We start from the raw sequence: 20048 nt of genomic DNA, 5'->3' as shown, positions 1-20048 counted from the left end.
AATCCAGCCTCGGATATTCCGAACGCCTCTCCCAGATGCGTAAATTTGATATGGAATTTGATGTCATCTGAATATGATAATGCAAATGATGAAGTGATGCTTTCTTGGCATTCAGACCTCCACCAAGCTCAATTACTGTATGATCCTTGGTGAAGGTTAACATACAATGCCATGCTCTAATGCAGAAAGCTGATTGATGAGGGTCTGAGGAATGAATGCGTCTTAGCCAGGTAACCATTTCCATATTATTTAAGGAATGCCTTCATTTATAAATCAGACGCCGAAAGCGAGAAGCGGGGTAACTACGGCGAGTGAATATTGAATACCCGGGATTTGATTAAATCGCCACTCAGCGGCGATGCGCTCGCACCTACGAGCAGCTTTGTAATCTGAAGACTCGTTAAACGCACGTTTGCAAACTGGTTTCCTCCGCAGCCTTTTCCTTCGCCGTTAAATGGCGGAGCGCGTTGAGTTTCAAAACGCACCCGCGCGCGCTTTTGTCCCTTTTCGAGGCGAAGGGCCGATCTCCCCCGATATCAGGCGGCGCATATCTGTCCTTAGCCGTTTAATGCACAGCGCGGGCGCGCGCGCTCCCGTTAGCTCAATCACCCCGCCGCGGCGGTGCGAGCCGTAATGAGAGGGATGGGTTCCTGCGCTCCGCTTCCCGTGTGGAGTGCATCGCCCAGGGAGTTTGATTTCCTCGCCGGGCCGTAATGAAGTTTGACATTTAGTTTGGCGAGAGCAGCAGTGCGCGATCAGGCCTTGATTAGCACACTCTAATTGACGATAATAAGAGGGAGGCGGTGATTGTTTCTAATTTCGCCATTAATTGCAGCCGTTGGCTTTGATTGAGGACGGGTTCGGCTGCCGCCTCGAGGGGGCGGCGAAATCACCGCGCGCCGCACCCGGCACCTCTTGAATTACGGCAGAGTGGAGTCTCTCGAAAGGAGGGGAAGGAGGGGGGGAAAAAAACCGTCTGCCTGGAACCTGTTAGCATTCTGTCCCCCCCCACCCCCCCACCTCCCCCCCCACCCCCCCCCCCCCCTCGCCCACAATCTTCATCACGGAACGTGTTTAAACTGACATCGCCCGGCAGGGCTGTAATGTGCTGTAATCACAGGTTAGGCTGATACCTATTCCGCTGCCCAGGAGAGCCCGCACTCAACTGAGTGCAAAATGGCTCCAGATCCAAACGTGCTTCATTACGCGCCGCTTTCCTGGCGGCTTCACATAACCGTGAGCTAATAACAGCCCCCGATCTCCAGCCGTCAGGAGAGCGCTCCCTCATTCGTTGCCGCGGCAGACAGTCGAGCTTGTATCTTTCGGAGCATTACGGAATTACCTGGCTTCGGCTAGTCGCAGACTAAACACTGCGTCCCCATGTTTCTGACCCCAGCAGTTACTCACGGGTCCCGCCGCAGTCTCTCCACGGGGTTCATCTGTTACAGGCCTCGTTATTTAAACACGCTCGCGCCCTTGAGGGGCATTACCCCAAATTATGCCGTGGTCCTCTCGCCGTGCGCGGGAAGGGAAGCCGGAATTTTTAATGCGCTCGAATGTGTTTAGCGCCACAGTTTCAACAGTAAAGTTTTCTTTCAAGAAAATGCACTGCCTGGGCACAAGCTGTTCAGAGTGGTTTGGATTTATTAATTTAGATATTTTAATTAATCCCCCCTGCATTTAGTCATATTTATAGCAGAAAACAATTTGATTATAATTAATGTTAACCTCCTACTCTTAGTGACAGCAAATATTATTAGCTAGTGTGCCCGATCCAGCCGTTTATAAGTGCACATTGTTATTTAGTGTGTATCGTAGCTCAGCAAAAGCATGTTTTCAATGTTCAAAAATGCCAAGTTACTCACGCTATATCTAGTGCTTTGCGTATATGAAAAGCATGAATAAAATTATTATTATTATTATTATTATTATTATGTTTAGAAAATTGTGTTAAATAAGATGTATGTCAGTAGATGATCTATAGGCCCAACTAACATAAATTTTAAAATGTGGTGTTTGCAAGGTAGCTACAGTACTGCACGTCTTTCTTTGTCTATTTTGCCCGTGTATCTGAATATCCTGCGGTTGGCTACTTTCATCAGACTACTTTGATCAGATGTTGTTGTTGGCAGATGTAACTAAATGTCCAATGGGGAGAATTATTGATTGTGGTACTGGAGCGTTTGTGATGATGTAAGTATGGGGCATTTTTGTGTGGACATGTTAAGTTGTATGTGAATTCTGTGTGTTCACATGAGGTCAGAAGGTTCTTAAGGGTTGAGAGTCTGTGGTCATTGTGGTAATTTCAGTAGGAAACCCTGAAACGTGCCAAATTCTCAGTGCTGTATAGGTATGGGGCATGCCCTGTCAAGGCGTAACTTGGTGGATAGCATACCTGACATCCCAATTGCATGAATTTTAGTGTGCAGTATACAGTTGTTTTATTGTGTGCCTCGATATGTAATGTGCATTACATGTATGTAGTGTGCAGTATTCAGAAATGATCTAGTACACAGTGATATTTAGTGTGCACTACCTTGCATTAATTTATTTAGTGTGCAGTTCACTATCCTTTATGTGGTTATTTAGACTTCAGTATCCAGCCATTATCTGGTGTTCAGTTTGATTTGCATGCTATGTAGTGTGCAGTATCCCACCCTTATGTAGCGTGCTATCAAGTGTGGAGTGTTGTTTAGTGTGCAGTGTGCCGTATTTAGCCATTGTCTGGTGTGCAGTTGACAGGAAACAGGCATGCATAGGGAGGGTCAAATTGTGACAGAGAGTAGGCACTTCATTTTATCGCTCCCTATGTCACTAAAGTACTTGTTACAGTTGGTTTGCTTCAAAGCCACCGTGTGCAAATATAAAGGAACGTAATTAATTTTGTTTCGTAGGTATATTATTGCCCTCTGAATGTTCACGTTGAGATCAGTTTATGCCCTGCTCTCCTGCTGCTTCAAATCAGTGACCAGGGTTTTGGCGATTAGATAAAGAAATAACCCAAAGTGAAAAACAAAGGGCCATGTACTTCAAGTAGGGCGCAGCGAGAGAGAGAGAGAGAGAGAGAGAGAGAGAGATCCTCCATATGTGTGGTCCTGTGGTACAGGTGGAAGAGACAGGGGTCATTTTCCAGACCATTAAGGGCAGAAATTGATAATTAAAAGTGTTTATGACATAGTGCTCCCCGGAGGAATCCCTCCCCTTTAACCCCAAGCCACATTAAATAAATGTCGCTTGACACGGGACAAGCCTCCGCACCCCGCGCAGCCATACGGAGCAGCGCTGACGGGACAGACGCTGAGGGGGGGGGGGGGGGGGGGCTCATCGGACCCGCGTGCCCCCAGCTGTCTCCGCCAGCTAATGGTGCGTCTCCGGGGAGCTGTTGTGGGGGAGCCTGGGAAATTGAAGCAGACGCCCCGCTCGCTGTTTTGCGGGAGAGGTGGACGTGCGAACACGTTCAGAGCTGAAAATGGGTCATCATTACGGTCCTCATTACATCTGTTATGAATTTAGAGATTACATATTTTAATCATTTATACGAGTGTTAATTAAGCAGAGTGAGCATCCCCAAAGTCAAACACACGTGTACGCTCAGCTGCATAAAAGCATTACCTGAATACACACCAAGCTATACACAGCTATGGGCTCACTTCCAAATGTCCAGTATACAAGAGTTTTTATATTTTCAAATCTTACCAACAGATTGATTAACACTGATCCAATATAAAAAATTTTATTATTTTTGTTTCTTGCTTAAAATTAAGTAATTATCATTTTCTGTTGTCTTATGACTGAGGGATGTTGTTATTTGTTGTGCTACCTAGAATTGTGTTTCCTTGAACACTGTGCAGGCAGCCTGGGGACCAAGTGCAGCCAGACATAGACATACTCTGCCCTTTCATCATTGAGAAAAAAAATATTCTGACACATCAAATCTGTGACTTCATTGTTGTCTGAATCTGCACAGTATCAAACACACAGCCCACAAGAGACAGACAAATATGCCGATAAGCATACGTTCAAAAAAGAAATCTGCTTCATTTATGTACATTTACAGCACTCTTATTCCTACATTGTTAAATACATTATAAATACAGTGTGGAAAATGCCCATCTGTACCATAAAAATTCTTTTTTTTTAAAGATCTGGCCTCTGTGAGGAAGGTTTGGTGACTCTGCAGTTTAGCATGTCACAGGGAATTCAGGAGGACATATCGTGTTGTGTTGGTTCTGACCCAATGGGTGCTCCACACAGAAATGAAGTGAACGTACAGGCCGGGCCGGTGCAGGCTTCTCCCTGCCCGCCCGTGCTCAGCCCTGGAGGGGCAGGTACCCTGGAGCAGCCAGAGAACTTGTGCGTCCTCCACCCCGCAATCCTCCGCCCTCCCGCTGTGCCCGTCCCGCTCCCCAAAGATGACTCCGCCTCCCCTGTCAGAATAAATAATGACCAAATTAGGCCGGATATTATACGGCGGCTAATGGCGATGGAGGCGGTGATTATAAAAACGCGCGGCCGATGACGGCGGCCCCCCTGTCCCGCTGCCGCTCCTCCCGGGGGTGGGGGGGATAAATGTAGTTTGCCACACTAGGATGGGTCTTTTATGTGATACAATGGAGGAGGCTAGCGGTCCCGCGCGGGATGAGTGCGGCAATATGGGGCCGCTCAACGGGCGCTCCTGCCCCCCAGCTGTCTTCACGACCCTAATGGTGTCCTGGAGGGGTGGGGGGCGGGCGGTTGGAAGGGGACGGGCGGGTAATGGCTCCCAATGTCCTGTCAAGTGTCAGGAGCCAGGAAAGATGGCCAGCCCCCCACTCACCACTACCACTGCCCCCCCACCCCCACCCCCCGGTCTGACAGAGTAGCAGGTTAATATCACATTTGTAAAATCACTTACAAGAAACAACACCTGCATTCAGACCTCTGCCACTCACGGACATTCATATCGAAAGCTCGCCCCTCGGCTAGGCTAAATAGCCATTTATTACCCCGGCCCGGGCGTACCTAGCCTGTCACCTGCTCCTTTTATGGTCGCAGCTGCTCGAGTCCTTTTACAGGCGCCGCGTCTCGTCCTTGGCGGCGGCGGCCCCACAAACCGATGCTTCACATCTTATTTTTAGTGACACGTGCCTAATCTATTTTGGTTGGTCAAGCACATTAAATATGTCAGCTACATATTGCTAACATCATTTGCACCACACTTAACTTAATTTGCACACAATAAGCATGTGGGATAGCTGTTGTTATGAAGGCAAAAGGTTCTACAGCTAATATTCTGGCACCTGTTTTCTGAAGGAAGGGCTTTATAGAAGAAGCTGGTAGGATGTGCTGGATGAGCGGACCATTTCTTAGCTTTCCATCGGATATGAATGGCATATATAGAGGAAACAGTGGGGAATTCACAGCCAATGATTATAGATGCTGTGCATGTGGTCTTTTCTAACTGTTCATTCTCCTGAGCTGTTGTATTGCCATACCAAACAGTAATTGAGAAAGTGAGTACACTTTCAACTGCAGCCTTATAAATATGTAACATTAATTCCTGAGTCTCTCCAAACTTTCTAACCTTGCGCTGGAAGAAAAGTCTCTGATTGGCTTTCTTTATTAGAATATGGGAGATGGTAGTCCCAAGAAGCTTTATTCATTTATTCAGCCAATCAGAGACCCTGTTACTAGTGATGAGTGTCATGGCTTTCACGTATAGGGCATAGCATAGGGCATCGATTTGAAGCCCTAACAATGGCACAGTGTAATGGCCAGCTATTGGCCACTTTGAGCACCTTCATACAATCTAAATATCGAAATAATCTTTTGCGGGATCTAGAATCAGTGAAAGGGACAGTCTTTTTTTTTCAGTCCAAAGAGAAACGTTTCTTGTCAAAAGCACATTTCACTAAACATCAAACAAAACAAAAAAACTGCTCTTCAAAGGGTTAATCACTACAGCACACTCCTCTCTTCCCTCAGCCAATGGAACTGCAGATGCCCTGAGCTCCAGTCCCAGTGTGACCAGCGCCACGAGCCCCAAGCTGGAACCCCCGCCCTCGCCGCACGCCAACCGCAAGAAGCACAGACGGAAAAAGAGCACAGGGATCACCAAACCGGACGGGCCGTCTGCCGGCAACGAAGGTAGGGGTGGCCCAATGGTGACTCCGCCCTAAAGCTCTCCTGTGTTAGTTTGTTCAGAAAAATCTAGGACATTAGCCAGAATGTGACATTATATAGCTCATTACATCTCCCCTCAAATAAATAGGCTTTAAGAAATTGAATATATGTTAAAAGGTCTTTCATCGGATGTGCCCAGCATTCACACAAGCAGTCTTTTCAATACATAATATTTTATTTTCTAGGGATGATGGTCTTTTTTCAAGGGACTTAAATTTGATATTCCAATTTCAGCAAATTCCTTCAATTTGCGATTCAAGTAGAAATTTCTAGGAATGGCAGGTTAGCTTCAGATGTGTTACTTGCAAGGTCCACCACTAAAGTGCTTGCGCTCTGTCCACACTGGCAAGAGAAAGTCTGGTGTTTGATTTTTCTGTTTCTTGAAATCACCAATCGTGGAATACATGGCCCAGTCCAGGGTCTGCAGAGGAGCACCTTACATGTAGACTGCCTGTCTGCACTGGAATCACAAATCCTGTGAAGTATAGTTACACCATTCCACATTCACTTTGACAAAGTGCTGCACTGATTGGACTGGTGGGGGACTCTTGAAACTTTACGGTTGAAAATTTTAATTCATCTGTGAATTTCTTCTCACTCCTGAGCCCATATTTGCTTAGAGTGAATCAATGATGCTTCTGACTGACCGAGTTGCACCAGGCCCTAGTGATGTTCAGAGAAAACACCCACCAACCCCTAGTGATGTTCTGAGCAAACACCCACCAAGCCCTAGTGACGTTCAGAACCAACACTCAACGAGCACATACCCAATAGTCACCCTCACCCAGCTTTAATGATGTCCGGTCTTAGCACCCATAAGGCCCGGGGTTCCCACCGCACGGCTGAGAAACTTCCTCAGCCCCCACCCCCCCAGCCCCATCCTGTTCCCTTCACCCCCCGCATGCTCACTCAGACACCCCACCTCGAAAAGAGCCGGCGGAACAATCCTCCCCATCAGTCACGGATAGGGGAGGGAGAGGGGTCGTTTGTTTCTGTGAGTGATCCCAGAAGCGGCTGACGGATGGTAAATGGGACAAGCTGAATAAGATGGGTTGTACCCATGCTGATGAGATCAGATTGGATGGTTTTTGTTAGAAGACAAGTCCTCGGGGCTACAAAGCAACCAAAATGACTTATCTGTGAGCTCCATAATGTTTGGGACAAAGACTTTTTTTTTCTTCCTGAGTTGGCTCTGTCCTCCGCAATTTTAGATTTGTAATCAAACGGTTCACAGGTAGTTAAAATGTGCATTCTCAGCTTTTAGTTCACCAGCGCCCTTTCTTCTTAATTATGTTCCAAACAGTCAATTTTGGTATGCCTAAGGTTTGGCCTATGTCACTGACTGTTTATTTTCTTATTTCTCAGCCTCATAATGGCTTGACTTTCATTGACACAAGTCTGGTCCTCATGTTGACAAAATGGCAATAACAGACTCTAAAGGCAATCAAAATCTTTGAATCAAGACTAGATACTGTAAGATTGCTGTGTGTGTGAGTATGTGTGTATGTATGTATGTATGTGTGTGTGTGTGTATATATATATATATATATATATGTGTGTGTGTGTGTGTGTGTGCTTTAAGTGATAGTAAGAGTTGACAATGCTTGAAAAGTGGGAAAATTCAACTAAGAGAACTACAGTGCTATTATATGATTTATGTCATGATAATGCTTTCCAACACACCTTGCATTTGGTACTGGACCATTGATGGCATCATTTATATAGGAAGAATGAAATCAAACCGCAGTATGCAAACAGTCCATGTGGATGTTTATAATGATTAAATGCAGTTCAATTTAATGTCTGTTGTTGCAATTTCGCAAATTTCACAAAATGGACCTGGCCACGGACACCATATACCACCTTATCAAATTTTGTGTGGTATCTTTCAGCCAACCTTGTTTAATATCTGCGCAATAAAACTTAATCTTTCAAGTTCTTTTTAATGAACTTGTTACTTTAAAACTAGCTGATGGATCTTTGTCGTACTTGATAAAAGATATACGTGGCACACAAACAGCACATGCAAAACTTCAGCCCATTTCTTCCATGTATGCCTGAGAAAACACACTCCTGAAAATCTCATTCAACATAGTAACCATCTACAAGTCTTACTATAAGGGTGCTACTGGGCCCTAATAATATGTTGGGCTAAGGAAGTGCATAGCTGATGGTAAGACATCATGCCATATTGCATATAGTTTGTAAATCTGCTGGTTGAATATTCTGGTTGAATCAGTGCAGATTAATGGCTCTAAATGGCCATGACATTTCATAATTTCTTCCTGTTAAAAGTGCTATTTGTAGCATAGGGATTCTGTGTTAAAATCATTTGTTTTATTTGTTGGACATGTCATTGGACATCCAATAGAATAATTACTGAATTACTGAATTCTAAATTAAATAGCATTTAATTTAAAATTTAATTAATTTTGTTTTTTAATAAAATTAAAAATGTGGCGTGCCATTTAAAACCATGGAACAAATGTCCGGAGCGAAGCTTTTGATATTTGATAGTCAAATAGTAAATGCGCATTATCACATTGCATTCAAACCAGAATCTTCAGACCAGAAAAATATTGTATTTGTTTAACCCTCTGAAGAGTAAGAGAGTAGGTTTTTTTTGGAATGTTTTTTTTGAAAATTCTAAGTCAGTGTTCTAGAATGCTATTGCTTTCAGTTACCAGTAGTGATTGTTACATCAGCATTAGAATGTTCAGTTAAGAACATTCTAATCACGTATTTGCAATCTTACACCTTAAAGATGCACTGCATAGTTTCAAGAAGAGTATTTAAGCTCTCTTTGCCAAAAGACTTGAACCGTCATCCAGCCCTCTCTCAGCCCTCTTCTTTCAAGTTGGATATCCACTCACTGAGTGCGATTCTGCGTGGTCTATATTGAAGAGCAGACACAAACCAAAAGCCCTATCAAAAGTACTTACTGCCTGCATGGCAGGCATAAGAAGGCGAACGCCAAGAGGAGCAGGAGAGCTCTTTGCAGAATATCAGGTGTCAAGAGCACAGGTCAGCGACGGGTAATCTGAATGCAGGAGAGGTCCAAGAATCCTTTTCTGCCCTCTAGTCTCCTGCCCAGCCAAACAACACTTTCGGACTTCTTTGTCCAAAAATCGAATTATTCCACATTTGTTGGTGAGTGGCCAAGTAAAACAGGTGCTTTGGAGAGAGGGGGCAAGCAAAGGCCCGCTCATGCTGGACGAGGGTGACTTTCGGTACCAGACAGCATCCCGGCCCGGCCCCTCTTTTCACCGAGATGGCGACTGGAGGAGCTGTTGATTCCGGCCACAGCGGGGGTGCGACAATAAATCCTGCAGCCAATTAATTATGATTCTTTTCTGAGATGATGAATGGTGCCCTTTAATGGAAGTGCAGTGTAAAAACAAGGCAGAGCAGTTTAGAGGCCATAAAAGGGATGTCGGCAGTGATCAATCAATAAGATTTACACCCTGTGTAAACGTATTTATAACGTTAGCGTAAATACATCCTACATGATTTACGCCCTGTGTAAATGTATTAATAATGTTAGCAGAAACGCTTCCCTAAATGTGAGCATTTAAACTCATCATGACTTTTATAACATGCATGTGTACCCCTCTTATCTGTTTATATTTTTACGAGTATTAGCCTGTAGGTTGTTCACACATTAAAGTGTACAAACATATTGAGCGCATAGATTATATGTTCATTTTAGTAGAAGTCCCTGTTTTTGCAAACTGCTTTAGTTTGTTTTCACAGTACAGTGGGGGGCTGTTTGCACAGTAGAACACTAACAGCCCACAGTTGGCCTGAGATGTCTGTGGCTGTCTGTGATGGTGTGTATAGCACGCTGAGCAGAGCCCCTTGGTGCACAGTTCTCCTTGCATTTTGTATTTGAAAATACTGTTCTCTGTAGATGACAACGTGTCACAGAGAGTACCACAGTTTGCCTGAATAAGACGTAGCTGGATAGCTTACTAGCAAGCACAAAAATGTCAAAATCTCAGGCTCACTGCCTGACTGAAGAATATCTGTTTTGTACAGTTTCTTTATCAAGTGTACCAAGACCACCTTCTCACCTTGATTCACTTAGTTTTGAGATGTTTACCATTCCCTATGCTTTGATATACAGGTCAAATACCGTATATCAACTAAATTTCTCATAAGATTTTAGACACCTGTGCAATTTATGAAATGTGTAATGCTTCAACGACTGTAGCGTGGAATTTAGTGTAAACTTCTTTGATTAAATAAATGAGAAATTACATTAATGTGTTTTTGAAATGAATAATTAGGGTAAATTGTAGACATTTGGTAGGGCTGTAGAGAGCTCAGCCTTTCTTATGCTTGTAGGGTGTTTTTGCGTAGAATAATGATATATATGAGTGCCATAATGGTGTATACATTATTATTTGCTCTGGACAAGGGCCTCTGTTAAATGGATTCTTACGATAGCTTATAAGATCGTAGCATTAATCTTATTTTACTTAGCTGCGGGCATTCCATACCTGCTGGATGTTAAGAGATGTAGAAAATGGCATTATTGTATTCACTACCCCCTGTCTGAACATCTGCTGACTGACAGCAGCCTGACAATGGCTGTCCTATCACTCTGTTAATGGTGTTAATGGCTAGAATGACTGATTGCAAACATTAGAGGCTTAGGGGTCTGGGCGGGCCCACTTGCCCGCATTGTATTGATGAGTCATTACGTTTTCCTTTAGTCCTTTTCAACATTTGTTCTGTCCCATTTAGTTTGGAATAATTTAGGCCAGCCTAGAACTAAGTGATTTGGAGTGGAGTTGGCTTACCAGCTCCAGGGCGGGCACCGCACAACAGCGGCGGCGATCTCGAGATGGAGAAGCAAGGGAAAAACGCACTTTAGACGCAGCGCGTGCAGATCCTCAAAGTTTTGTTCTCTGTCAGAGGGGGCCTCATTCTTTCCCTAAGATTTCCTATTAGCATCAGCTTGTCTGTTCTAGTGAGCGCTTCCAGAATACAGACATATTGCTTAAATATCAGAGTCGTTCATGTATAGAGCCCAGGTTGCGTCTCTGGGAAGGGGGGAGAGAAGGGAAGAGAGGTTGGATCTTTGAATGAATTGCCATCAGTTTATCTCATTTATGGGGCAATCAGAGTCTTAAAATGCAGGCAGAAATTGAATTTTAGTTGTTGGGAAGTATCATAAATCAAAGGAGCCGTAGCTTTTTAAGAAGGCGAACAATCTCAGCGGGCAGATATGGGAAGAACGGCTTGCGTAAGGGAGCCTCTTAAAAGTGACGCTAACGCGCCGCCTTTGATGTAGCGTGGCCCGAGCTGGACAACTGAGTACATTCACGGAGTTGTATGAGATTCTTCCAGAAAGTGAATAAAATTTATGTTGCAATAAAAATATACAATTTTGCATGGAATATTTAACTAATTATGAATTTTCACAGCACACAAATCAGATGAATTGTTTACTTTATAGCTTATCCCTAGTGTTTTTATAAATACAGCCAAGTATAGGAAATATCCAGTTTGTACTTTTAGCTGCTCTTTTCCATACTGATTCAGTTTGCCTTTTTCATATTATTGCCTGTAATCTGTCTATGTGAGTTTAGTTTTATACAGTATGTGGCTTTAGACCAAGAATGCAAGACATGCATTTCTGTTGCTTGAATAGCAGGGACTCATTGTTTTTGTAGCTAATTAAAAATATATATAATGGATTTGAACAGAGATTAATTTTGCTGAGCTGTCACCGTCGTGAATTATTTTTTTTCCATTGTTCCTCCAGGTAATATGGATTGGCCAGGCGTGTGTTCTTTTCTCAGTGAAGTCCTGTCAAAATGATAATACCTTGAATCTTAGCACAAGTGGCCAAGTGGAATAGAAGTGAGATAAGACACAGCTGTGAAGTTCTCACAAGTTGAAGCTTAATAACAGCAGATTGAATGTGAAGTCAATTTTGATTGTCACATCCAGCTTATGGCCAGAGTTTAGAGTGTTATAAGTACTTGCCCTTAAAAAGAACTGATTTGGCCTCTGGGAGTTATTGTCAACTGAATTGCCTTTGATTGCATCCTTTTTTGAGTGCTGGACCTCCAGGCGTTTGCGGCAAGAGTTAATATGGTGTAATTAATGCTAATTAATTAATGGGTTAATTAATAAGTGTTAATGTGGGCCTTATACGGGTTCTGTGACACCGCATGTCGACTCAGAATCAGTTGGCCTGTTTTGATTAGCTGAGGCGTGGCACGCCCTCTGCCCTCTCGCTCTCCTTCGGCGCGCAACGCTTCCGCGGCGGCACAGCACGATGCAGACGGCCCCTAATCCCCCAGCCCTCTCCTTGCCAGAGCTCCTCGGGATAATGAACTTCTCATGTGCTTAAAGAATGATGCAGGATGCATGGCGAGACGACTGACAGCCCCTTAATGTGTTTCTCAGCAGCGGCCTGCGACCGGCTCTTTGTGCGCGTTCTTCAGCTTTAAAACCCACGGGAAAATTGATGGGCGATAAAGAGTTCTGTTCTGGGGGCGGCCCCCGTGATTAATGCAGTCTGTCAGGGACTGTCATTAATGTATATCTTTTAAAAAGTGTGTAAAATGTTCATTGTTTTCTGCTTTTTACAGTGCCAGGTCAGAATAGAGAGGCACGGAGAGAGAAATAGAGTAAGAGAGACAAGAAAAGGAGAGGAAGAAATAAAGGAAGAGGGGAAAGGGAAGACATTGGAGTCTTGTTATACATCAGAGAGCTGAGATTCTTCCAACTTAAATGTGAATACATTCCCCAAGGGGAATGGCTCCAGTTTAAGTTGTGGAATTAGTATCATAAAGCCTTGATTGGTGCCTTGGGGGAGAACTTTTTTTTGAAAATTGGTTTTAAAGTTGTGTTACATACAAATGTAGTCAGAATCCATTTGTAATCATGTCAGATTTGTCTCACCCAAATCTTGGCACTGTTAGTGCTTATTGTCAATATATATGCTGTTGGGGCAGACATGGGGCAGATTATAAAGTGGCAGTGCGTCACATACATTTATTAAATCTCATTTTTGAATATTTTTAAATTGAAGAAAGTTGCCTCAACTTGTTTTTCTTCAACTCTACTTAAGGGGTGAATGGTTAGCATAGAAAATGAGACATGAACATTCATCTCTAGTTAGCTATTCAGCAGAGGTAAATAAATGTGCCTGTATTGTGTTTAATTTCAACACTCTGCAACAATTACAGTGTGTCTGGCGTTTATTGAAATATGAATACATTATGCGATAGTTGCTTGTATTTTTAACCCCTGTCCACAACTCCTGACTGCAGTCAGTTTTTCGTATTGCATTTGCTACAATTGTCACGCACATATTGTAGCTATGCACTTGGTGCTCAGAGCTAGGTCTCAAGCAGTAATCAGCCATACCCAATATTTGAATTACTAAAATTTTAACTAGATATCTATTCAGACAATTGCCTAACTTAATGTTTAAAAAAGCAGTTTATAGTTTGTGAGCCCGCACTCATGCAGCTAATGCAGTATCTGCCCAAAAGTTCTCAAACACATCTCTGTGTTATCTTGGATCATCGCTCAGAGTTTACAGCTTTTTACCTTGAATGCCTTGAAGGTTCTTTTTTATTTATCTTTGTTTTGGGTATTTGCTTTTTGTTTTGCTTGGCTAGATTTTCTCACAGTATTGTATAGGTATTTTGCATTGAGTGTGAGATATAAGTACTGTTGCATTGTCCTTGGCTTTTTATCTAAAAGCCAAGTTTGATTTTATTTTATGTAATAATCCACAATGTGGAAATGGCTACTAACTTGTGCGCTGCTGAATTCATTTTGTTCTAGTTCTCATATTTCATAATGCTGCTTCATATCAGTGGATAGAGCACCCTAGTACTGAATTAGTTCAAGTTTAGCATAAATTCAGTTTATTGATTTGGCCTAATGGGTATGTACTCTGTTTCAGCATACTATGGTAAGTTCTTTACATTAGTGTATACCATTTGTGTTATTTGTTGTTTTAAAAAATCTGTTAAACAGACATTAAATTGTAGATATCGTTAGACCCTTCATTTCTTATAACAAGAACTGTTTAAATTGAAATCTGACGTGTTGTGCCAATTTTGCGAATGTCTCTAAATTATTCAACATCGCCAACCTGAAAAGTCAGAGAACTTAGGAGAAACGTTGCAGAGACAAAGGCTGTGGAAAAAAAAGCAACCCAGTCAAGAAGGAGGCCCACTGATCATGCTCAGGAGAACAGATTATGGACATCAGGGGAAGGTATAGGGCTAATGCCCCCCCTCAATCTCAGCGCAGCAAGAGTTAAAGACCCCCGGTGTCCAGCTCAGGATTAGAAAATGAAGGTTTAACTGCCTGCGCTAATGGCGGGTGTTTATCTCAATACAATGTATTGTCGTTCTCCCATTCGGTCTCATTTCACAAATCTGTCCCTGGAGCCTCGGCTGCCGTAATGGGCGCAGCTCTGATTGCAGCACTTCAGGAGTGGAATAACAAGATCCACTCTCACCCGCTGCACGTGCTGCCCACAGACTTACACGCTTATAACTGCCACGGTTATTATAACGCCTGTTTTAATTGCCATTATGTCACAACAGGAATGTGCGCGTGTGCAGTTCTGCATTGTTGTGTGTGTGTGTGTGTGTGTGTAGTGGGGGGGGGGGGTATTTTTGTCTGTGTGCGTGCGTGTATTTATGCACATGCGTGTTCTTGTTTTAAATCGTTGTATAAGCGGGTGTGTGCATGTGTGTGTGCGCACACATATGCGTTTATGTTCATGCGTGTTTGTGTTTTGAATCTGTATGTGTGTGCGTGTTTATATATATGTGTGTGTGTGTGTGTGTGTGTGTGCACGTGTATTTATGTCTGTGCGTGTTTGTGTTTTTGAATCTGTGTGTGTGTGTGTGAGGGAGAGAAAGAGAGCAGTGCAGTGTTGTCTCCTCTTGTAGTTTTGGTGCTCCCCTGAGGCCGGTGTCTCAGTAATGGCTCGGTTCTGATTGCTCTAATACAGGTTAGGAATATTGGCTTTAATGATCTGTAAAATGAGCAGGCAGTGCTCTGACAGTAACGAATGGTGCCAGCTTTACTTGCTCTTCCCAGCCGGCTGTTAATTCGCCAGGATCGGGAACACCTCTCCCCGTAAACCGCCCGATACGTGCCCCCGAACAGAAATCGTAAATAACCGTCACTCCCGTCTGAGGTGCACCCCCCCCACCTCCTCCATTTACACCTTTCCGCAAGGCATGCAAACAGATAAACAAACACGCCCCTCGCCGACGACCGAGGAGTCCGGCTGCGCTCTTCATCCCACTCTGTTCCGCGGAACCCAGGTACGGAGTCTCAGGCGTGAGCCCCTGATTCTGGGGGAGCACTGGCTCAGCCGCACAGCTACACCCGGTTATCCCCGGAGGTGTGGGTAAAGTGTGCGGACGTTCCGTTGTGGCCCACTGTTGCTAAATTAGCAAGCAGCAGGTGGACTCCCAGAGGAGGGCAGGCTAGCCTTTCTGAAGCTTAAAGCAAGCTGCTGCGCTGTTCCACACTGCTAGTTGCGGGCTTCATAATTCTTGTTTGTTTATGCCCTCGTACCATCTCTTCACAAGGGGCGGTGTTTGTATCGATTGCTATGTTTTTTGCTTTCATGGTTGGTTCAGACAAGACCCTTTGCCTGGTGGACTCTGAATTTGACACTAAGAAATGAAAGCATGTTTTCACCACCAATAGACTTGCAAACCCTTTGTCAATCCAAACAGTGAATCATGACAGTTTACAATTCTGACAAACTGTCTATAGTATCACATGATTTCAAAGAACCCAAAGAGTTAGTTGCTTAGGCCCTATGTAATTGTATGGATTTGATGTTTACACTTTCAGGGGTCATGCTGGAACAGCAAAGATTTGCATGCAGGTTTTGAAAGTGGACAAAGATGCAAAAAGATGTTGGTTCAAAGCAAGTACTTTTCACTGATGACTAGGTTTCATTTGAAACCCTTCCAGATGTTTATATTTGCTGGAAACCACCAGCGCAGTGTGCTGAAACGAATACTCCTTGTGTTCTGTCTGGAGTTTACAGGGTCTGGTGACGGTGGTGGAATGTGAATAAGACCGCCTTCATTTTATTGCATCGCAGTGGAATTCAATAGGTTAGGCCTTAACTTAGAATAACAAGAATATGTGTTGCTTATCCCTATCAACAATGCGGTACTTTTCCATTATCAAATAAAATGGTGTTGTTAGCTTGAGGGGGAAAATGCACATTGCACACTTCCTTAAATTGTGTTGTTCAAAGTAAAGGCCAGACTGCATAATGAGAGTGATGGTATTTTAAGGAATTGTCTGTGTTGTTTGTTGCCAGTCCTCATTGAAATGTCCAGCCCATCCAAGCGCAGCCAATAAAGCTGCACGGAGGGAGGTCCAGAACCAGTAAAGATTCCAGCGTCAGACAACAATGCTTGGACCCTCTGGAGCGCTTCAGGGGATGTGTATCTCATCCAGTGCAAATGATCCAGCGGAAATCGCACGTGAATCAGACGTGACATGTTCCATCTATAACGTGACCAAAACTTCATGTTGACATCTTTTGATGAAGCACCATCGTACATTGTAACATAACAAGGGTCTGGTGTTCTGAGAAGGTATGGGCATATTCTGAGAAGATATAGCAAAGGCTGCCAGTCTTGAACCCTTTTTGCACATGCAGCCTTACCACAAAAAGTTGCTCTGGCAGTTTGCCGGCTGAAAAGCTAGTATCATTAAAAGAAATGTTGATTTTACTAGGTTAACATAATTAGCACAATTAAATGTTAATTTGTGTGAACAAAGCCATATCATTAACAGATCCAGCATGAAATACTCAACGTGTTGTTTCTTGCTTCTTACTAAAAATGAGAAGGTAGACCAAATGAAGCACATACACCTTGATACCTTACTAACTTGCTACACCATCCAGCAGTACACAACCCAGTAGTAGTAGTTATACAGAAGTTTCTAAAGTTCCTGTAGGTGTACATGCATATTAAAATGTGGCAGGATCTTATGATTCACTTTTCATTTGTTATGTTATGTTAGTTAAGTTCTCTGGCTAGTAAGCCAAAGTTTACAAAATCATACCTCTCCAGCACTGCATGCATCTTGCTTGTGCTCTTGACCTTCTTCCATCCTTTTGTTAGCTCTTGTCAAGTATTTGACAGGTGCTTGCTGAGACAGAAGTTACTAACCTCGCCATGTGTGAATGCTATTAACCTGTTAAAATAACTGACAGGTGTTGGTTGTCTGAACAAGAGGAGCCACTCTCATTGCCAGAAAAGTTAATGCACCAATGTTCCGTGTCCCGTGCGTGAAAGCGGCTTTTGGGTGCCCAGAGTACCGAGGGGCCACTCCTGAGCAGGGGGAGAAGGCAGGCTCTGCCACAGAACACTGCCGCGGTTACATTGTAATTTCTATTGCGCCGTGTTAATTAAGGCAAATCATATTTGCCCTATTCGCCACGCTTCCACTTCATATTGGATTTAAATTGCATTCCTTCATGCGTGCCGGCCGCCCCGGCGATGTTAATTTAGCTCTAATTTGAAAGGACTTGTTGCTTGCGTAGTGTGCGGAATGGGGTTGCAGGGTTAACATGCATCAGGATCGGCGTGTTCTGGAGATCCGTACTGCATCTTTGGGGCCGGGGATGAGCTGGGCTTTTCAGTGGCCATCGGGAAGCATTGATGGTCCTGCTCAGGGTCAGGCTGCTATTACAGGTCCAATTAGACCTGTCGTTAGTCCAGTGCTATCATCCCCATTGCTAAGGAAATGGCCCTGCACATCAGTGCTAATGATACATTTGCATGCGTCAATTGTTGTCCTGGAGGAGAACTTCCCTGACCCACTTCTGTCCCCCTCTTGGGTTGTCCTGACCCCTTGGTGCTTGTCAGCATAGCTTTGATGCTTTCATTTCCACGATTGTTGGATTTTTGTGCTCTGTTATTGCAGAGGTAGGCTAAATTGTGCCTGGAATAGACTCCTAAACAAAATAGTGACTTAATAGACATGTACTTTTGGATGTTTCTGACATTAATAAGTTCTGGGGTTTCTACCTGAGTTTAGTTTTCAAATGGCTAATTCACTTTAAAGAAGGATAAGCAATTCAAGATTGAAACATGTGAAAAGCAAACACTCAGAGGGTCTAGGTTGACCAGATCCATCCACTGGCTGTGATTCCATAGCCCAATGTTTCGAGTTCTCAGCAGACCCTTGTTTAATCTGTGTTGGCACAGCTAGACTGCTACATACAGAAATGTTAATTTGCTCATCATGTACTTTACCATTCCTCTGCCCCTGCTCAAACAATCACCATTAGACCTTAGGTCACTTACAACTTAATATGGCAATTACCACGCAGAGTTACATCACTGATATTGAGGTCATGTAAAACTGCGGCCATGAGTTTTCTAACATTAAAAAGTGATAATCACAACAATATAGAGAAATGCTATAATTATCGCAGTCATTGAGGTAAATGGGCCACTGTTGGATTGGAGATGGATCCGGCTATAAGCATTAAGCCTGACAACGGGCAGTGTTAATTATTCTTTTGCTAAACACATGTAAATGAATGACTTTTGCCATTGCCCCTGAAATTAGCTGATCTGGTATTGACCTTATGCAAGCAGTCCGCTGCATAAGTAGGTGTGGGTGACATCATTGTATTTGGCACATGGACATCTGGTTCTGGCATTGTCCTCTTGCCACTTTTTTATCTGCACGTGATATTTGTCACTATGTATCAGTCGGTTTCACAGCAGAGGGAATTTAAAAAGCACACTGTTAAATATGAAATAGCTGCAAGCAGCATTTCCCACCGCCCAAGCTCCTGTTCTGCCTTCCGTGTGTTCCTACTCATGGGACAAGAGAGGCCAATATACCAAGTCTCAGTCAAACTGGCCGCATGTACTGGGCTTGTGACTGTCATTTTTTCACATGTGCTACCAATTGTCAGTCTGAATTATATTTTAATTGAAGCCAGAGTTCATTAATACAAACAAGTTTGCTAAGTTTGGCAAGCCTCTGTTGTAACAGCTACAAGTTATTGGAGGCCAAAAGGAAAAAATAAGAATCTTTACAAAATCAACAAGGTTCCAGCACCTGCAGTACGTGGAACCATGAAAATTTTAATGTTACCTGGGAATATATGCTTTGTTTACCGATTTATTATTGGAGGCAGTTTGATGGGTGGTTTCTGTGCACTGGATATACATGTATCTGTTTGGGCCAGTTTATCTACATAAGATTATGGAAGTTTTCTTGCTTGCAGTAGGTGGTGATACAGTATGGTCCCCCACTCCCCCACCTTCTTCTTCCTCCCTTTCTTTCTCTCTCTATTTCTCTCTCTCTCTCTCCCTGGTCCCTAGTCAAATTACCTGTTTTAATGCCTGTAATTTATCGCCCGGTCAGCCAACAAAATAATTTGTTTTCTTCCGATTGTTATTAGCAGCAGTTAGGAGCATATAATCTCCAGGCCCTGTGGAATGCCACCTCATAATGAAGGAACCCGTCTAACTTGGAGCAGATATTGGATGGAGGGGGAGGTCGCTTATAAAATGCTTCCTTCCTCATACTTAGGCGTGCGAGTGTCAGGTTAATTTACACCTGACCCGAATTAGCTTCTGACAGGAGCCAGAATGGAGCTGGAATTCAGCGGCAAGCAGACGTGAGCAGCGAAGTGTTACCTCTCAAAACCAAGTCCTCCGTTTCTGCCTCTGACGTACCCAAGATTTTTCATGAAAGACTAGGCCAAAGAGAAAATAAAGTGTAATGATGGATTAAATCATTTGATTCATTTATTGATTCGACTTATTGTGTACAGAAAGATTTATTCAGCGGACAGGCAAGGCCCAGGCTATATAGCATAGAGAATT

The 20048-nt window shown here is 43.5% G+C and overlaps 1 protein-coding gene across 4 annotated transcripts in view; it reads left to right on the top strand.

Moving 5' to 3' along the window:
• agap3 (ArfGAP with GTPase domain, ankyrin repeat and PH domain 3) overlaps positions 1-20048 on the top strand; it is a 243664-nt gene that overhangs the window by 195383 nt on the left and 28233 nt on the right. For all 4 annotated transcript variants that reach the window (XM_035429802.1, XM_035429801.1, XM_035429800.1 and 1 more), the window contains exon 13: positions 5965-6126. In XM_035429802.1, coding sequence (XP_035285693.1) covers positions 5965-6126 — 162 coding nt within the window. The remainder of the gene's footprint in view (positions 1-5964; positions 6127-20048) is intronic.

Source organism: Anguilla anguilla, chromosome 8 (assembly GCF_013347855.1).
Source record: "Anguilla anguilla isolate fAngAng1 chromosome 8, fAngAng1.pri, whole genome shotgun sequence".
NCBI lineage: Eukaryota > Metazoa > Chordata > Actinopteri > Anguilliformes > Anguillidae > Anguilla > Anguilla anguilla.
This window is presented reverse-complemented; position numbering and strand designations above follow the sequence as displayed.